The following is a 16,122-nucleotide window of genomic DNA, read 5'->3' on the forward strand; positions in this document are numbered from 1 at the left end:
TGTGTCTGAACTGATGCTTTTTGCATTTTTAAAGAAAAGCACAATCTTATTTCCTCCTGGCTCTATGGCACTGTGTCATGTTCAATATGTGTGGAAGATTGTTTTTGAATTCTCCAATGTTCTTAAACAACAAACTATAATTTTCTGACCAAAAGTATTGTTGGGTTATTTGTTCATCTGTTTTTAATTCATTCATGTGGAAAATTTTATTTAGCATATATTTCCTCATAAAAACATGGGCCTTTATGAGTCATCATAAGATGCAGTGAACATAATGGGTAAATAATATAAGCATGCAGCTTTAAAAAAATAATTTGAGAATCACCTGCTTTTTTTAAACAGTTAACTTTTCTTTTTTAATGCACCAAACGCTATCAAATCTATTTACCAGTTCCACAGGTTAAAAAAAAGTAATTGATGCAGGAAATCCAAGATGGCTGACTTCCTGTTGGACAAAAACTCTTGAATTCCACCAAACGTGAAGAACATGCAAGATAAAAAGTCAAGGGGTCACTAGAGTTCATTTGTGCAGTGATTTCAGTGCTTGTGTTCCACTCAAGTCAAAGACAATTTCTTTTTCTTTTTTTTTTGCAGTTATTTAATTCCAAAAATACATATATTAATGAAGACACAGAACATGTTTGCATTTTGTTATTCAGATTTACAAATTTAGCTGTAAGCTTTAAGAGTGCAACACAGTATTTAAAATATACAACTTTTCCAAAAAAAAACAACCTCCCTTCATTTCTGTGCTTGTCTTTGGGTCACTTTGGTTCAACTTCATGGCACAAAAGAGTGTGTGTTCATTCACGTAATTACATTCATGGAAACTAAAGAACTAAAACAGTTTGTCATCATATAGCAGTTACTTTCTCTTTTCCTTGATTGTCTAGATTTTCATATGGAACACCTAAGGAGAGAGAAAACCGATATTAGAGCTGCACAGTTCATATGTCAGACTGTAGGAAATTATTTTTAATCATTAACTGCTACAGAGATAAAACTCAACCCTTTAAAAAAAGCGATACTTCAAAAGTGTTCTTACCTTTTACACTTCTATGCTAACACAAACGAGTACGTGAACTGGAAGTGTTCTAGGTAGCTTTTAGCTAAGATTATTGAGCATAGGGCTGGAGAAAAAAAGACATGGATTAAACCAGATGATGATGACCTCGACAATTTGTAAACGGACATTTTTGGCCAGTTTTGCAAAAATGCTGCATAAGCTTCAAGGTAAATATAAGTGACTAGCTCTTTATGCATTCTGGAGATACAAAATAGTGGTAGATCAAGGTAAAAACACCTTCGCGAGCTCAAAACACCTACTTTTGATTTCTGAAAAGGTAAACTACACCTTTTAACATACATGTTAAATATAAAGAGATTTTCTATTTTGCATAGCTGCCTGATATTGGGGTGCCTAGTTTGGCCCATGATCTTTCTACTGCCATCATGTTTCTTCTTATTAAATCTGAGTTTAAACTTTATTAGAACATGGGGACTTCTCACGTCACGGTTCAAACTAGACCATTTTAGATGGTGAACGCGTCAGTGAGCTAGCATGTAAGCAGCTAGTTCAAACAATGTAAAAGAAAAGCTTTTTTTAAGAGCAAGGACTTCTCATGTTTCTTTTATATACAACGTATATGTTGTATATTGTATGTACAACACCGCAAACCAACTTCACTGATCGCCATCAACTACTGGGTCTTTGTCCTTTTTTTTTTTTTTTTTTTTGAGGTTTACAACTTCATCCAACATCTATCTGATGATATTCCTGCTGACTGTTGAGTATATCTAGTGTTTTATAGCAAATTTCTGGGAACTATCAAGGCCGAGCTCTGCCTACCACAAGCTTTCAGGACATTGTGGAGCAACAGTCTCATTCCTGGAGTTATTCTAGCTTGCAAGTTGCAACCTGTGACACACCACCAAAGGAAGAACTGATACCCTCAGAGGCGACCACTGCAGCGCATAGAGAAATGCATGACGTTATTGTAGAATTAGCCTAAAGGATATTAAGTTGTAATTGGGAACCTCTCTAAAAGTAATGAAGTGTGATGTTTCTCGGACTGGAATACTTAAATTCCTCTGTTTTCAACTCAAATGCGAGTTTTATTCACAGACAAGTGAGGACAATCTCTCTTTACCTGTTGATTTCATGTTGAGGTTGCTCTCCCCTTGCTCCTTTTTCCTGTGGAGAGACAAAATACAGGTGAGATAAGTCAACATGATACAGCGAGCAGAAGCGAGGTACACAGGAATTATACAATAAAAGTGAAGACGGAGTGAAATCGGTCAGCAAATTAAACCCTTCCATTCCCAGTGCTGATGTAATGTATATCTTCAAAAGAGGTGATGAATTTGTAATTTTCTCTCACCCACTGTGAGATGGCTTCAGCTGCTCAATTACATAAGCGTATGACCTGGAATGAAAATGAAACTTTTTGATATCCCTGCCGCCTAACCAGGCTGGACAAGAGCAAAGCAAAGCAATTTATTCATTTCTACATAGATCACACACACACACACACACACACACACACACACACACATGAATACAACACACTGACAATGCCATAAACATAAAGCACATAAACAAGTACTGATGGAGAATTAGTTACAAAGAGATTGTGGCGTGTTGGTCTTGGACGTAAAGGTGCTCAGCACTGTGTCGTGACTCAGATCCTCCAGTGTTTGTTTCGTATTCAGGAGGTAAGATAAGTATTTTTTTGACCGCAGATATTCAGAGTGATCCGAGAACAGGAGTTATGTGCTGAGCAGCATTGTAGAGCTGTGTGATTGACATCTGAAGTTGTATTCGGACCAAGCACAAAGTGAAAGTAAAGACGCAATTCGACACAAAGTCAAGTTGGGCTGTGCAAATATGCGACTCTGGGACTAATGTATGGAAGCCTGTTTCCACAAGGTGGGGAAAAAAATAAGTACTAATTAAAAAAATCAGCCTTGATGCCGAAAAAAACTGCTTTGCTTCCATTTTAAAAAAAGTCACACTTATGAGATAAAAGATAATAATAATGAATTTATATGTCATAATTATGAGATAAAAGTCAAAATTACAAGATAAAGTCATAATGACTCAAAGTCAAAATAATGAGGGAAAACTCTAAACTATGAGATAGAAAAGTTGAAAATATGAGAAAGTAATAATTCTGACATAAAAAGTCAATATTATGAGACAAAAAGTCGAAATTATAATGTTACCACAGGAGAAGGCCAAAAAAAACTTTGAAAAAAGCTCAGGAGGAGCATATGCACATTTCATACCTCAGTTATTATTTCTCTCATAAGACTGACTTTGTTTTAGAATTATGACTTCTATCATAATTTTGACATTTTATCTGAGAGTCATGACTTTCTATTTCAACTTTTTATTGCATAATTTCAACTTTTTCTCATAAGTTCTACTTTCTATCTCATAATTTTGACTTTTTATCCCAAAATTTGGACTTTACCATTTTTGGCTGATATGGGCTTCCATACACTCTCATGAGACTCTCCTGACTGATGTGTCAGAAATGGAGGACAAATTTAAAGTAGGTGGCCTGATGCAGACGACAAGTATTTAAAAAATAAAGTCATGTCAATTTTTTTTTACAGTATATTTAAAACAATATAAGCTGACCATCACAAACAAGCAAAGCAAACAGAACAGATAAATGCTCATAGGTCATGCATTGCTCATTTGGTGTTTGCTTGTTGTCTTGCAGATAAATTATGCTTTTTGCAAAGGCAAATTTCTGATTTGTTTATTGAAAAAAAATCACAGCAAAATCTAAGCAGCAATTATCCAGCCTCTGCTGTCTGAATGGGCAGACCATTACAATAGTCCAGCCTGCCTGAGGTACAAGTTTGACACCAGTTTTCTGATCCTTGTAATGTTCGTAAGGAGGAAGAAGAAAACTTTGTGTTTGATTGGTTGTAGTAACTACAATTGACGTTCAAAGTGAGCGTATCGCCGAGGTTTATTTTACTCTTCAGGGACTACTTTTTTGTAGTACATATACTGTTTTTTTCATTACAGTGGTTTCCATATAAATTTGAAGAGAATCTTTTGAAAGTTTGCAAAACAAAGAAAAAAAGGAAATTCCGCAGGACTGAAGCGATTTGGGCACTAGTTTTGTTTGAAGATGGCATGACAAGCAGCATACCCAGTAATCGCCCTGGCAACGTATTGCACAGGTTTTTTTTTCATGAATGAGACTGATGAATATTTTGGGCTCATTAGGCCACACATATCTACTATTGTTGGTTGCCATGTTGTCGCACCAGAAATAAGCTGTCAGCAGAACCAGCTGCCACATGAGTTCAGTCTTATTATTAATCAATTTATCAACTAACTAACATTTAATCAACTGCTTTTTAAGAATCAAATGTTTTCTGCCAGAGGGATCCATCCCCTTTTTTTCCAATGGGATTCTGGCATATAAAACGAGTTGATGGAAACCCAGCTACTAACTTGACAAGGGTGACACAGCTAAAGTGTATTTGGAATCATCTGCACATGACATAAAACCAGAAAATGTACATTGATATCAGCGAACAGGAGTGTGTAAATATGAACTCAGAGTTCCAAGAACTGAACCTTGTGGTATTCCATATGTTGTTGTGAGATGTTTTCATGTATGGTGATGGTTGCAGACAATTCTTGACCCATCAGAGAGATCAAAACAGTGTCAGAATTACAACCTGTGCTGAGAACAGCCTTATTCAGAACCTTGATAAGAGACTGGGGTTAGGGGGTGGGAGCACAGGAGGCGGAGCCTAAATCCCGACAGAAATATGTTAAGATTATTCACATTGATGGATTAAGATGATCCTTCAAACCTCTGCCAACAAGGTCACGTGATCACTGGTAGTAGTTCATTGCTAGCAGAATGACTGAAAAGTTTATTTATATATATATATATATATATATATATATATATATATATATAAAACCATCCTCTGCTATGTCTTGTAAATTTCCCCACTGTGGGACAATTAAAGGTTTATCTTATCTTTATCTTTTAACCCTAACCACTACACACACACATTCCTTCACATGCAAATGCTTTCATAGTTGTACAGTCAAGAAAATAGAGCAGTAGGGACTCACTTATTCTTGCGAGTGCAAACACACACGATACTTGTCAGGATAATGACGACAACGGTGACCGACAGCAGGACAGAGATTAGGATGATCCATTTGGTTTCTGAAAGGCAAAATTTATATGGGAGGGATAAAAATTCATCATCTGTATGTAAAAGGTAAAAGCAAAAAAGAAAAACTCATAGCTAATCAAAGTTTGTCATGAAGTATTGTCCTCATCGCTTGAAGGGAGGTCTTACCGAGCCCTTGATCTGTTATCTCCTCCACTGAGCAGTCTGGACCCTTGAAGCCATCAGGACACTGGCAGATGTATGTGTTGTTGCTGCCCTCCACACACGTTCCTCCATTTTGACATGGGGAGCTGAGGCAGGGACTCGCTGAAACATACAACCAGACATTATTGAGTTTAGGAACACTAACTTGTGTAGAGCAGTGGTCCCCAACATGGAGTCTAGACCATAGGTTGCGTGAAGAACACTAATCAGAAAAATGTCCTTTGTCTTTGGTGTTTGGACATAGATTTCATTAAGTGTTTGAAAGTGGTTGCACATGAAAACTATGAACACTAATATAAACTAATAACTATGATTCTTGAAGGCCTGTTTTATTTTTACATGTTACGACACCCAGTTATCTCATTAACATTTCTTTCCATTATTGCCCCTCCTGTTTCTCTCTCATTCTCTCTCTCTGTCTCTCTCTCACACACACACACACGCACGCACACACGCACGCACGCACACACACACACACACACACACACACACACCTTTGTAGCAGTCACGCTTCAAGTCAAAGATGGTGCAGACGAAACCCTCCTGGCAGGTCTTGGGTTGGCAGACAGCGCCGGTGCCGGTACATTCACAGGACTGAGCGCAGTCTTCAGTCACAAAAGTCTCTTTCAGCTGCAGGATGACGGGAAACAAGGTGACATGGGATCACATTATCTAACACGCACACGCACACACACACGCACACGCACACACATGTCATGCACGTACTGGGTAGTATCTGGTAAGGAAAGTGCAACCACACTGTGTGTATGGCACACAGTTTCCTTCACTCATGACAAAGCCGGCGGCACACTGGCACCCCTCCACACAGGAAGGGGTGTCGCACTCTGAGGGTGCTGCCAGGTTGGCGCAGGAGGCGGGGCATGGCGACATACAGGAGGTGTAGGTGCTGTTTCCTCCACAGGACAGAACTGAGAGAGAGAGAGAGAGAGAGAGAGAGAGAGAGAGAGAGAGAGAGAGAGAGAATCCTCACATTATTTCACATTAATAACTGGCACTCAAGGATATGTGCATGTAGATCAAAGTTATAATAATTTTTTTTATAAAATTCAAATTAACTAGAATTTACTTTATTACTGTTTTACACCTCTAGTTTTGGAAGCCTGTCATAGAGACCCTGAGATGACTTATAACAGGCTGGGCTAAAATATTGGAAGAATAACATGATTATGTATGAAATAAATTGTTGAAATAAAGGCAACAATGGGGGTGGCACAGTGGTGCAGTGGTTAGCACTGTCACCTCACAGCAAGAAGGTTCAGGGTTCAAGTCCTGCTTGGGCATAGGATCTTTCTGTGTGAGTCTCCATGTTCTCCCTGTTCCTGCTGGGTTCTCTCTGGTACTCTGGCTTCCTCCCACAGTCCAAAGAGTCCCCATGCAAGAGGGGACTAAGTTAATGGGATACTCTAAATTAGGGGTGTCGAACTGGTCCAGTAAGGGCCATGTGGCTGCAGGTTTTCATTCCAACCAAACACTTTAACAGGTGATTCCACTGATTAACACACCTTCAGCCACAGAAGAGTGTTAATCAGTGGAATCAGCTGTTAAAGTGTTTGGTTGGAAGGAAAACCTGCATACACACGGCCCTCCATGGCACACCCACCCCTGCTGTAGGCGAATGGTTGTCTGTCTATACGTGTTGGCTCTGCGATGGACTGGCAACCCATCCAGGGAGAACCCCGCCTCTCGCCCGAAGGCCTCCCTTTTCAACCCTTAACAGGATTAGCAGTAGAAAATGCATGGATGAAAGACAACAATGAAGGACATTTTGTCTATAATTGTGGTTTGTTTTAATTTTGTGAATACAAAGTTCAGTTTCAGTTAGGAATAGTTTTTTTTTTCTTCATAAAGCTGTGTTTTTATTTGCATTGCAAGAGTCAGCTTAGCAATGATTTCACTGCAACGAAAAGTTCAAAATTTTGGACCAATTTGTCAATGATTTGACAAAAGTATGGAGCATAAACTGTTCAGAGACCAACAGAGGGAGGAGTATTGGGAAGTCTGACAGCCATTCTGCTGTTGACCTTCTGATCTGATGTGTTCTTCATCTTACCGCAGCCCAGCTGTTTTCTCCAGGATCCCAGTTTGACTCCAGCTGCCTGACAGACTGCAGCATACGCATCATAACTGGCACAACGCAGTGCTGCATTGCCCTCCTCAGCGCACAGGTCAAACACACAGTCACTGAGGGACAAACACACATGAGTACACTAGTCTGCCAGCTCATATAACCACATTATCTTAGGGATTTATAGTATGTAAGTGGAACTCGCTGTACGAGAGTTGCACAACTCACTCCTGGTAGCTCTGGGGTGGCAGGGCAGTGTGGCAGGCAGCAAACGGTCCCTTTGAGTCTGAGATAGCCCCACACTGAGTCAAACTGTTGTATTCGGTCAGCTGAGTCTTGGAGCAGTCTGACGTCTCAAAACCTGAATCTGGTTCGTCCTCTACGTCTTGCCTGGAGATTGACAGCAGACAGGATGGGACACGTCTTACCCTAACTGACATATCATTAAGGCAGTTGAACAAACCGTAATGTGCTATGGGGGGGGGGGGGGGGGGTTCAGAAAGGAAGTGAGGTCATATTTCCTCCTCAAATTTGGTCAGAAATGCCTTAAGCCTTATTTTAGATGTGGCCGAACAACAACTTACAGTCACTTGAAAGTAAACCTTGAAGCTAATACAACTCCTAATTGATTCATTAATACATGAGTAAATTACTAACTGATTTCTGATCAACTCTCTTTTAACAACATTACCACCATCTAAACTCACAACATATACAGCTACAGAGGTTGTGGTCATACCTGGGAACTGCTCGAGGATGGTCAGAGATCTTCAGCTCATCAGCTTGTCTGTCACTGGCCCTCCAGCTTTCTCCAAATGCATTCAGATCTCTGACAATTGTCCCATCTGGCTTCATGTACTCATTTCTGGTGAAATCATCGTAGTTTCCACACAGCCCTCTCACATGGTTCTTATAGGTGCTGGGCAGGATGATCTCTGACATAAACACAGATAGTCAGAAGAGGAAAATTAAGGGTTTCAGTCCAGTTTGCGAGAAGGATTCAGGCGACGACAGATGCTACTTTGTCTTTTACCTCCACGAATGTTGCCATCAAAGTGCACAGTTAGTCCAAAGTCAGTGGTGAGTTGAACCTGCCGGGAGTTCATTGTGATGCTCAAACCCTCAACTGGACTGAGAGGAGGTGCAACCCGTTCCCCATTTACCTAAAGGAGAAACAATATGAGTTTTTAATTCAAGAAACTGTTAAAAAAAAGAAACTTGCATCAGTCAAAGACTGACCAGGACTGTCTTTCTCTGCAGGAAGCGAACATTGACCCCATATACATCGATGTACATCTGATCCAGGAATGACACCCTGCGGTTGCCACCACGTCTGAGGTTCTTCCCCCTCACCACCAGGGGTGACAGGGAGTTCGGTAGGTTGTGGCTCTGGGCCAGGACATATGTGTAGGGCCCCTGGAAGTGATGGGAGAAACCATCGAATGTTCGGTAGTGAGGATCCCCAGCTATGTTGCACTTTTTGAATTCTAGAGGGGATAATGACATACACAGAAGAGTTAAAATTGATTGCAATCTCAAATTTCTTTGAAACTAACATTTTGAAGACTCACTGGTGGGTCTGCAGAAGAGGTCTCCATATTTATCCAGAGCACACACAGAGTCGGAGTCACAGCTGTGGTCCTTGCATGTGATTTGGCCTCCCAGGTTACAGGTACACGAATCAGCACATTTACCCGTCAGCCATGAGTCCCCGACCTACACACACATATATATATACCCACACACACAAACACACACAGACACACACACACACACACACACATGGATACATTTGACACTAATCTATTTCATGGGACTAATCAATGTTTTATGAATAAAAGAAAATCTTGAAAAATATCATACTGATATCAAATGGCTGTAAAAGTAATCTTTATACTGGTCTCAGTAGAGGAAGTAAGGTGGTACGATGTGACCCTGACAGAATTAGTGCTAACTGTCTTAAATGAGCCATTTTAGTACAGGTGGCAACAAATTGGCATCGTCCATAAGTAATTGGCACTTTTTTTTTTAGGTCAAGTGTATATAAAGGAAAAAAGAATATCTTCACCCTGAGTTAGCAATTCCCAACACTTTAGTTTCTTCCAATGTTTCTTCCACCACGTCATTTTCAGGCAAAAGTGGAAGGCTCCTGTTCTGCCTAAAAAAGACCCAGTTTGGGTAGAAACATTGCAAGAAATAAAGTGTCTGGAGCTGAATGAAGTAGAATAATCCACTCTTCTGTCAGATAGTCTGTCTGTTAGCAGGGTTACACTAAAACCACCACGCCCATTTTCACAAGACTTGGGGGAGAAACGCAGAGAAGCAACCTGGGCCCATTCCATTCCTTTTCTGTACCTAAGCCTTGTTCTTTTATGCCTTCACAACAGCAGCGCTGAACGTCAAACTTTTTGTCAGTAAGATTTTGGATTTTAGTGTAAAAGGTCAATCAGCAAAATTTAAATGTCAAAAGTCAAACCCACATTGTTTGGATAGTGATAGCAACCTGACAATGACTTTTGTTAGCATACTTCTCAACCCACATCAAACCAAATGTCAGTCCATCACAATTGGTTTCTAGCTCGATGCCTGTCAGCCTGGAGAGTTTGTCCTGCAGGAGTTTTTGTTCTGCATCACTGTATTACTATGAGTAAATGCTCTTGTTCTTATGAGTAGAAACAGCCTGCTGACAAACATTATCTTGTGTCAGACTCTTTCTCTTGTTTCAATAATTATCTGTTTTCCTCTGACAAGTTTTAGTAAATATACTGTATTTGACTTCACTTACATCGTGGTACTCTCCGTCTGAGTCCAGGCAGCCACATTTGTTCAGAGGAACACACTTGCTGTCACTGAGAACAAAGCCAGGGTTACACTGGCAGCCCTCCACGCAGGTGGTTGGCGGCAGGTGGCAGAATATGGGGAAGAGGTCTGAGCAGGTGGGGGGGCAGGGGGCAGAGCAGTCTGAATAGTGGCTGTTAGGAGGGCAGGGCAGGGCTGCAGGAAAAGACGGTGATTAAAATGATTAAACTAGAGTCAAATTCTCTCACGGTACTTTTTTCTTCTTTCACTTACGGCAGAAGGTGTTGTTCCTCCAGCTGATGGTGATGCCTGCGCTCTGACAGGCCTGAGCATACGCCTCCACATTGTCACAGAGAGTCGCTTGCATGCCATCGTACTCACACATGTCATAGATGCAGTTACCCAAGAAAGCCTCAGGGGGCACCAGAGAGTGGCAGGGTTTGAAGCGGTCAGAGAGGAAGACCTCAGCGCATTGAGCCTCAAACTGCTTCTCTTCCTCCGCTGTGCAGTTGGGATGGATATCTGGGCGATTGTCTGGCTGACAGCTAGAGAGACGAGAGGGCTTCCTGAAGTCTGGGTTAACGAAGCTGACATGACACGAATAGAGTGGCTAGCAACAATGTTAGCTTTGTTGAACATCCAGTGTCCTCATCTCTAGGTAAGGGTTTTTGGCTGAGATTGTAAGTGTTTTAGTTTTTAGAACAAATCCAAAGTGTTTGTGAATTATTGAGCATGCGGCTGAATAAAGAAGATGTAGATAATACAAAAATCAAAAATCATAAAAGTGGTGCCCATGAGTGAAGATAATCTTACTTAAACAAAATGTTTAATTTTTTTCAACAGTGAGTTGATTTTCTGCAACAATCAAAAATACAATCCAACAATCCTATTGGTTTTAGGTTGAGGTACCCCATGAAGACGCTAACTCCCTGCTGAAAAAAGTAGCTCACTTCTGCTATGCGAACCACCTGTTGGACTACAAAAATAGCTCATTTCTGCAACACCGTAGAGGCTGTTCCTTTAATCTAGTCTCCATTTGCATGTCTTTGGACTGTGGGAGGAAGCCAGAGTACCCGAAGAATGGAGGCACAGGGAGAACATGCAAACTGCACACAGATAGACCCTGCTTCTTGCCCAAAGGCAACTGGGATAGGCTCCAGCCCTCCCGTGGCCCTTAACAGGATGAGCGGTAGAAAATGGATGGATGCCTTTAAAGTTCCCTGGGAAAACTCCTAGTATTAAATCAGTGAAGTGGTTGTACTGTTCGAGGCTCACACTCACCCAGGATCACTGTCTCCCTCAGACTTCCAGCTGTTGCCCAGTTCAATCACATCCTTGGCTGGTTTCATGTTGGGCATCAGGTTATCGTCAGCTGGGTTGTTGTTGTAGTTACCACACATGCCGCACACCTGGAGAGCAGCAAGGTACAGTAATTAATAATACAGAACTGAACAATCAGAAGTATAGGAAGTGATGGTCTTCACTTTGACTATCTGGCTTAGCAACTGAGAAATTTACAAAGGGATAATATTAACATTTTACATTAAAATGATCTTTTATTTGCAGGAATTTTTAAGTTTGTAGTACCTGCTGTAAAAAAAGGAGCAATTTAGGAATTTCTCATTGCCATCAACCTATTTTTTCCCCCCCTTTGAAGTGTCATGTTTGACATAAACACTGATAGATGTTGCATTTCTATCTGCAGGTTGATGCTGTGGTCAGAATCTAAACCTCTACTTGAGAAACTTTTTTGTAAACTTTACATTGCTAGCGGGCAAGTACAGCAGCTTAGTGTGCATTATTAGCTTTTACTGTACATGTATTAAATAAGATGCAGCCACAGGGTCTCTAGGCAGGAACAGGTATGTATACAGAAAGGCACAAATTTGTGTCATTTGACTTCGGAATTTATACCAATTGTGCCCTTTAACACAAAAGACAAAACTAAGATGTTAGTCCAGTGTGGAAGTCTTCACACCTTGCTGAAATATTCTCCAGGCACAGTGATCTCCAGGTGATGGACTCCATCAAACTTCACCTGCAGACCAAAGTTCGTGTCCAGAAGAGTGTAAGCTCCACTGGTTATCACCTTGACTCCGGCTGTACCGACAGAAACAGGGGTTCGCACCCGCCGTCCATTCAGCTACAGCAAAAAAAACCCAGAGACGTCAGTCAGCTGATTTCTCCACTCGACAATGACACTAACAAATAAATCCCAGAAAAAAATTTCTTACTAGAACTCTGCGGCTTTTCTGCAGTTCAATCACAGTGTCGTAAGGAAGGAAGACCTTGGCAGAGCGAACATAGGAGGCCTCTGGTTGGCCACGCTCCTCATTTTTAGCAACTACCTTGAATGGAGTCACCATGGAGCTGTTACACACCTAGTGGAATCAGACAAATCATTAGAACATTGTAGTTGCTTATATACAGTATGTTATATGTTTGAGGGTAAGCCACCCACTGAATTCATTCATAATACATCCTCCAAACAATTGAGGATCTATTTTCTTTTTGTTTGATTTTAAATTAGAATGATTAGTTGCAACCCTACGAACTCACCTCCTATCAAACCACAGGGTAAATACATGCAAAATTCAGCTAAACAGTGAGCACAATCTTATAATGTTCATAGAAAACCAAAAGTTCTTGACAGGAAATAGAAGTTCTATTATAGAAGAAACATTTTACACACATATAGCATAAGAACATGATACTGCATTTTAGGGGCACAAAGATATGTGTCTTCTGGTTAAATTCATTCCCTACCTCCACCAAAGTGTAAGTGCAGGTGCCCATGAATGTGTGCATCACTCCGTCAAAAGTGTAGTAGTGAGGATCTCCAGCCACATGGCACACTCCTTTACCTGAAGAGAGAATCTGGTTGTATATTAAAGTGTAACCTGAGCTACAGTGTTAGCTGTTCTACAGTGACTTTGATCTTTGGTTTGTGATCTTCCGGTCAGTTGTGGTTTACCCGTGGAGTGGCAATCCAGCACTCCCTCCACCACGCTACACTCCTGGGCTGGGCTGCACTGCCATGGCTCACAGGTGACATTGTTGTTACTGTTGCACTTGCAGCGCTCTGAACAGTCCACTTGCGTGAACCAACTGTCTCCAACCTGCCAACACACAAATATGTTGAACACTTTGCAAAAATTTTTACCCACCAACGAGTTGATCAGTCGTTCAGGCGCACACCCACCGGCCTGTACTTTCCATCTTCATCGGAACATCCGCACTCATTGAGGGGGACACATTTGCCTCCACTGAGGACGAGGCCAGAGTTGCACATGCATCCCTCTACACAGGGCTGGTTGCAGGAGTCACCAGAGCCTGCAGGGTCCTGACAGCTGGGTTGGGCGCAGGCAGAGCCACAAGGGGTGTAATGACTGCCTGGAGGGCATTTTAGAGCTGGACAGGGGCATCAAAGAGGGGAGAGGAGATATTTCAGTTTTATGGAATGCACTACTTTCACTGTGTCTTTAAGAGTCAAGGGTTTTCTACAGTGAAAAGATACAACTGCTGGTTGCATCATTGTAGCACCCTGTCATGTGTACAGTTGCTAAGCCCAATGTCAGTATTTTGGTTTAAAGACTGTTCAGCTGTGATGAGAAGCCTCTAAAACTGGAACTGGCAATGCATAACCATGGGTGAGGTGTGTGTGTGTGTGTGTGTGTGTGTGTGTGTGTGTGTGTGTGTGTGTGTGTGTGATTGAGTGTTGTTCATGTGAAAGCTGCTATTATTAATGTTGTGTCACTGTAATCGGGCAGTCTATGGAGAAACAGTATTGCAACAAAATCTCAGTTTCCTGGTTTTTTCCTCACTCTAGACCATCAGGCACATGCTATCTGGACAGATAGCATGTGCCTGATGCCATTTTTTCTTTTTGTGCCTCAAGTTTCTCATCTCATCTTCAAGATCTCATGTTTCTGCTGCAAAATGAAATGAGTTTTCAAGTATTTTTGAAGTAGTTATTCATATGAACCATATATGATGGAATCAAGTGACACAAATTCAGCCTGTTTTGGCATGATGATGTCACTGACCCACTTCTGGCCTGGAAATGATAACTGGGCGCATGTGACAAAATATTGACACTCCATTATTGAGAAATACTTTCTCTTGCAATGTGGCAATATCGGTATCTTGATTGAACCAGATGGTTGCATAAAAGGAATGTGCGCTTGTGAGTACTGAAAAAGACACGTAGCAACAACTCCACTCTACATTAATAGCCATACTCTGCAAAACTGCCATGAGAGGGCACTCAACAATGACGTAATTCTGCCTTTGTAGAGCTGCCTCTTACCTCTTCACACACACACACACACACACACACACACACACACACACACACACGCATACAGACTTACGACAGAAGGTGTTGTTTCTCCATGCGATGGGGACTCCTGCTGCAGCACACATGTCGGCGTAACTCTCTACTGCCTGGCACAGAGCAACTGTCTGGCCTCCAGTGGCGCACATATCGTACACACAGTTTCCAAAGTAAGATTCGGGGGGCACAACAGAGTGGCAGGTCTTAAAGATACCTGAGGTCCGAGAGAGAAGGATTAAAATTATTACCTATTAATTGGACATGAAATTACATACTGACTGTAATTCATGGAGGCCTTTTGGAGTCCTCCTGCGTGGGTTTTACCATTAGGATCTGAGATCATGCCGCAGCTGGTGGGCTTCCTGGCCTCCTCTTCCACTTTTTCATCACAGTCCTCCTGTCCACCACCATTGGTACAGCTGGAATGTAAAAGAGTGCAGTGGTTCTAGCTTGAGTATTTTATTTTACATTTTGTGTATTCATCGATGACTGCTGTTGACACTGAACATCATTCCTCCCAGGCAGAATAATTTTAACCTGGACTCCATCCATCGTCATCTTCCGCTTATTCCTTACTAGTAAGGGTCGCGGGGGGCTGGAGCCTATCCCAGCATCTATGGGCGAGAGGCGGGGTTCACCCTGGACAGGTCGCCAGTCCATCGCAGGGCCAACATAGAGAGACGAACAACCATTCACACTCACATTCATACCTACGGTCAATTTAGAGTATCAATCAGCCTAGTCCCCAAATTGATGTATTTGGACGGTGGGAGGAAGCCGGAGTACCAGAGAGAACCCACGCAGGCACAGGGAGAACATGGAGACTCCACACAGAAAGATCCCGTGCCCGAGCCGGGACTCGAACCCGGAACCTTCTTGCTGTGAGGCCACAGTGCTGACCACTGCACCACCGTGCAGCCAACCTGGACTCTATTTTTCTATTTTTTTTTGTCTAAGTGAGAAATGGAAATAAACAGTTTGAAATTGCACCTGTATGGAGATTTGCCTGCAGGCCAAGAGCACGCTGCCACTTAATGTAATGGGGCAACTGCCTATTATCAAATTACTCTCACTAAAAGTGCATTTTTGTCATTTTTGTCGTACTAACAGGCTCAGACAGGCATTGCAATTGTCTGACAACTTAATGAGAAGGCGAGAATAAATGTCAGCAGCAGGTCGCTCCCCTGTGTGTATGTGTGTGTGTGTGTGTGTGTGTGTGTATGTGTGTGTGTGTGTGTGTATGTGTATGTGTCGGGGGCATTTAACTACAGGAAAATGTGTTTAGGTTTTGTTCTTGTCTTTCTTGGCAATAGTCATTGTGGTCAAAATGGTCACAGTGGAATCAAAAATTGGCAAGATGCAGTTAATCTAGAGGATATTAGCATCTATTTGTAGCACAACTTCATAAAGTCTATATTAACAATTCAAATCTCGGGTGATTTGAGGGTAAGACCTCTCCATGAGTGAGAGTTGGACACAGACTACAAAAAAACATATCATCTACAGTATCTGA

The 16,122-nt window shown here is 41.7% G+C and overlaps 1 protein-coding gene across 1 annotated transcript in view; it reads right to left on the reverse strand.

Annotated features, from left to right (window-relative positions):
• Window positions 1-595: 595 nt before the first annotated feature.
• Window positions 596-16,122, reverse strand: part of zanl (zonadhesin, like) — an 81,861-nt gene continuing 66,334 nt past the window's right edge. The window contains exons 96-118 of the mRNA XM_086198225.1: window positions 14,934-15,028; window positions 14,647-14,823; window positions 13,476-13,684; window positions 13,248-13,392; window positions 13,040-13,137; window positions 12,508-12,654; window positions 12,252-12,416; window positions 11,555-11,682; window positions 10,547-10,818; window positions 10,260-10,468; window positions 9,046-9,190; window positions 8,714-8,961; window positions 8,508-8,637; window positions 8,214-8,409; window positions 7,703-7,864; window positions 7,460-7,590; window positions 6,115-6,317; window positions 5,883-6,018; window positions 5,353-5,490; window positions 5,120-5,216; window positions 2,382-2,426; window positions 2,151-2,194; window positions 596-910 (exon numbers count right to left, since the gene is read on the reverse strand). Coding sequence (XP_086054351.1) covers window positions 855-910; window positions 2,151-2,194; window positions 2,382-2,426; window positions 5,120-5,216; window positions 5,353-5,490; window positions 5,883-6,018; window positions 6,115-6,317; window positions 7,460-7,590; window positions 7,703-7,864; window positions 8,214-8,409; window positions 8,508-8,637; window positions 8,714-8,961; window positions 9,046-9,190; window positions 10,260-10,468; window positions 10,547-10,818; window positions 11,555-11,682; window positions 12,252-12,416; window positions 12,508-12,654; window positions 13,040-13,137; window positions 13,248-13,392; window positions 13,476-13,684; window positions 14,647-14,823; window positions 14,934-15,028 — 3,376 coding nt within the window. The 3' untranslated portion in view covers window positions 596-854. The remainder of the gene's footprint in view (window positions 911-2,150; window positions 2,195-2,381; window positions 2,427-5,119; window positions 5,217-5,352; window positions 5,491-5,882; window positions 6,019-6,114; window positions 6,318-7,459; window positions 7,591-7,702; window positions 7,865-8,213; window positions 8,410-8,507; window positions 8,638-8,713; window positions 8,962-9,045; window positions 9,191-10,259; window positions 10,469-10,546; window positions 10,819-11,554; window positions 11,683-12,251; window positions 12,417-12,507; window positions 12,655-13,039; window positions 13,138-13,247; window positions 13,393-13,475; window positions 13,685-14,646; window positions 14,824-14,933; window positions 15,029-16,122) is intronic.

The sequence above is a fragment of the Aulostomus chinensis genome, chromosome 24 (assembly GCF_037954235.1).
Source record: "Aulostomus chinensis isolate RoL2024-O1b breed Wild chromosome 24, RoL_Achi_v1.0, whole genome shotgun sequence".
Lineage (NCBI taxonomy): Eukaryota > Metazoa > Chordata > Actinopteri > Syngnathiformes > Aulostomidae > Aulostomus > Aulostomus chinensis.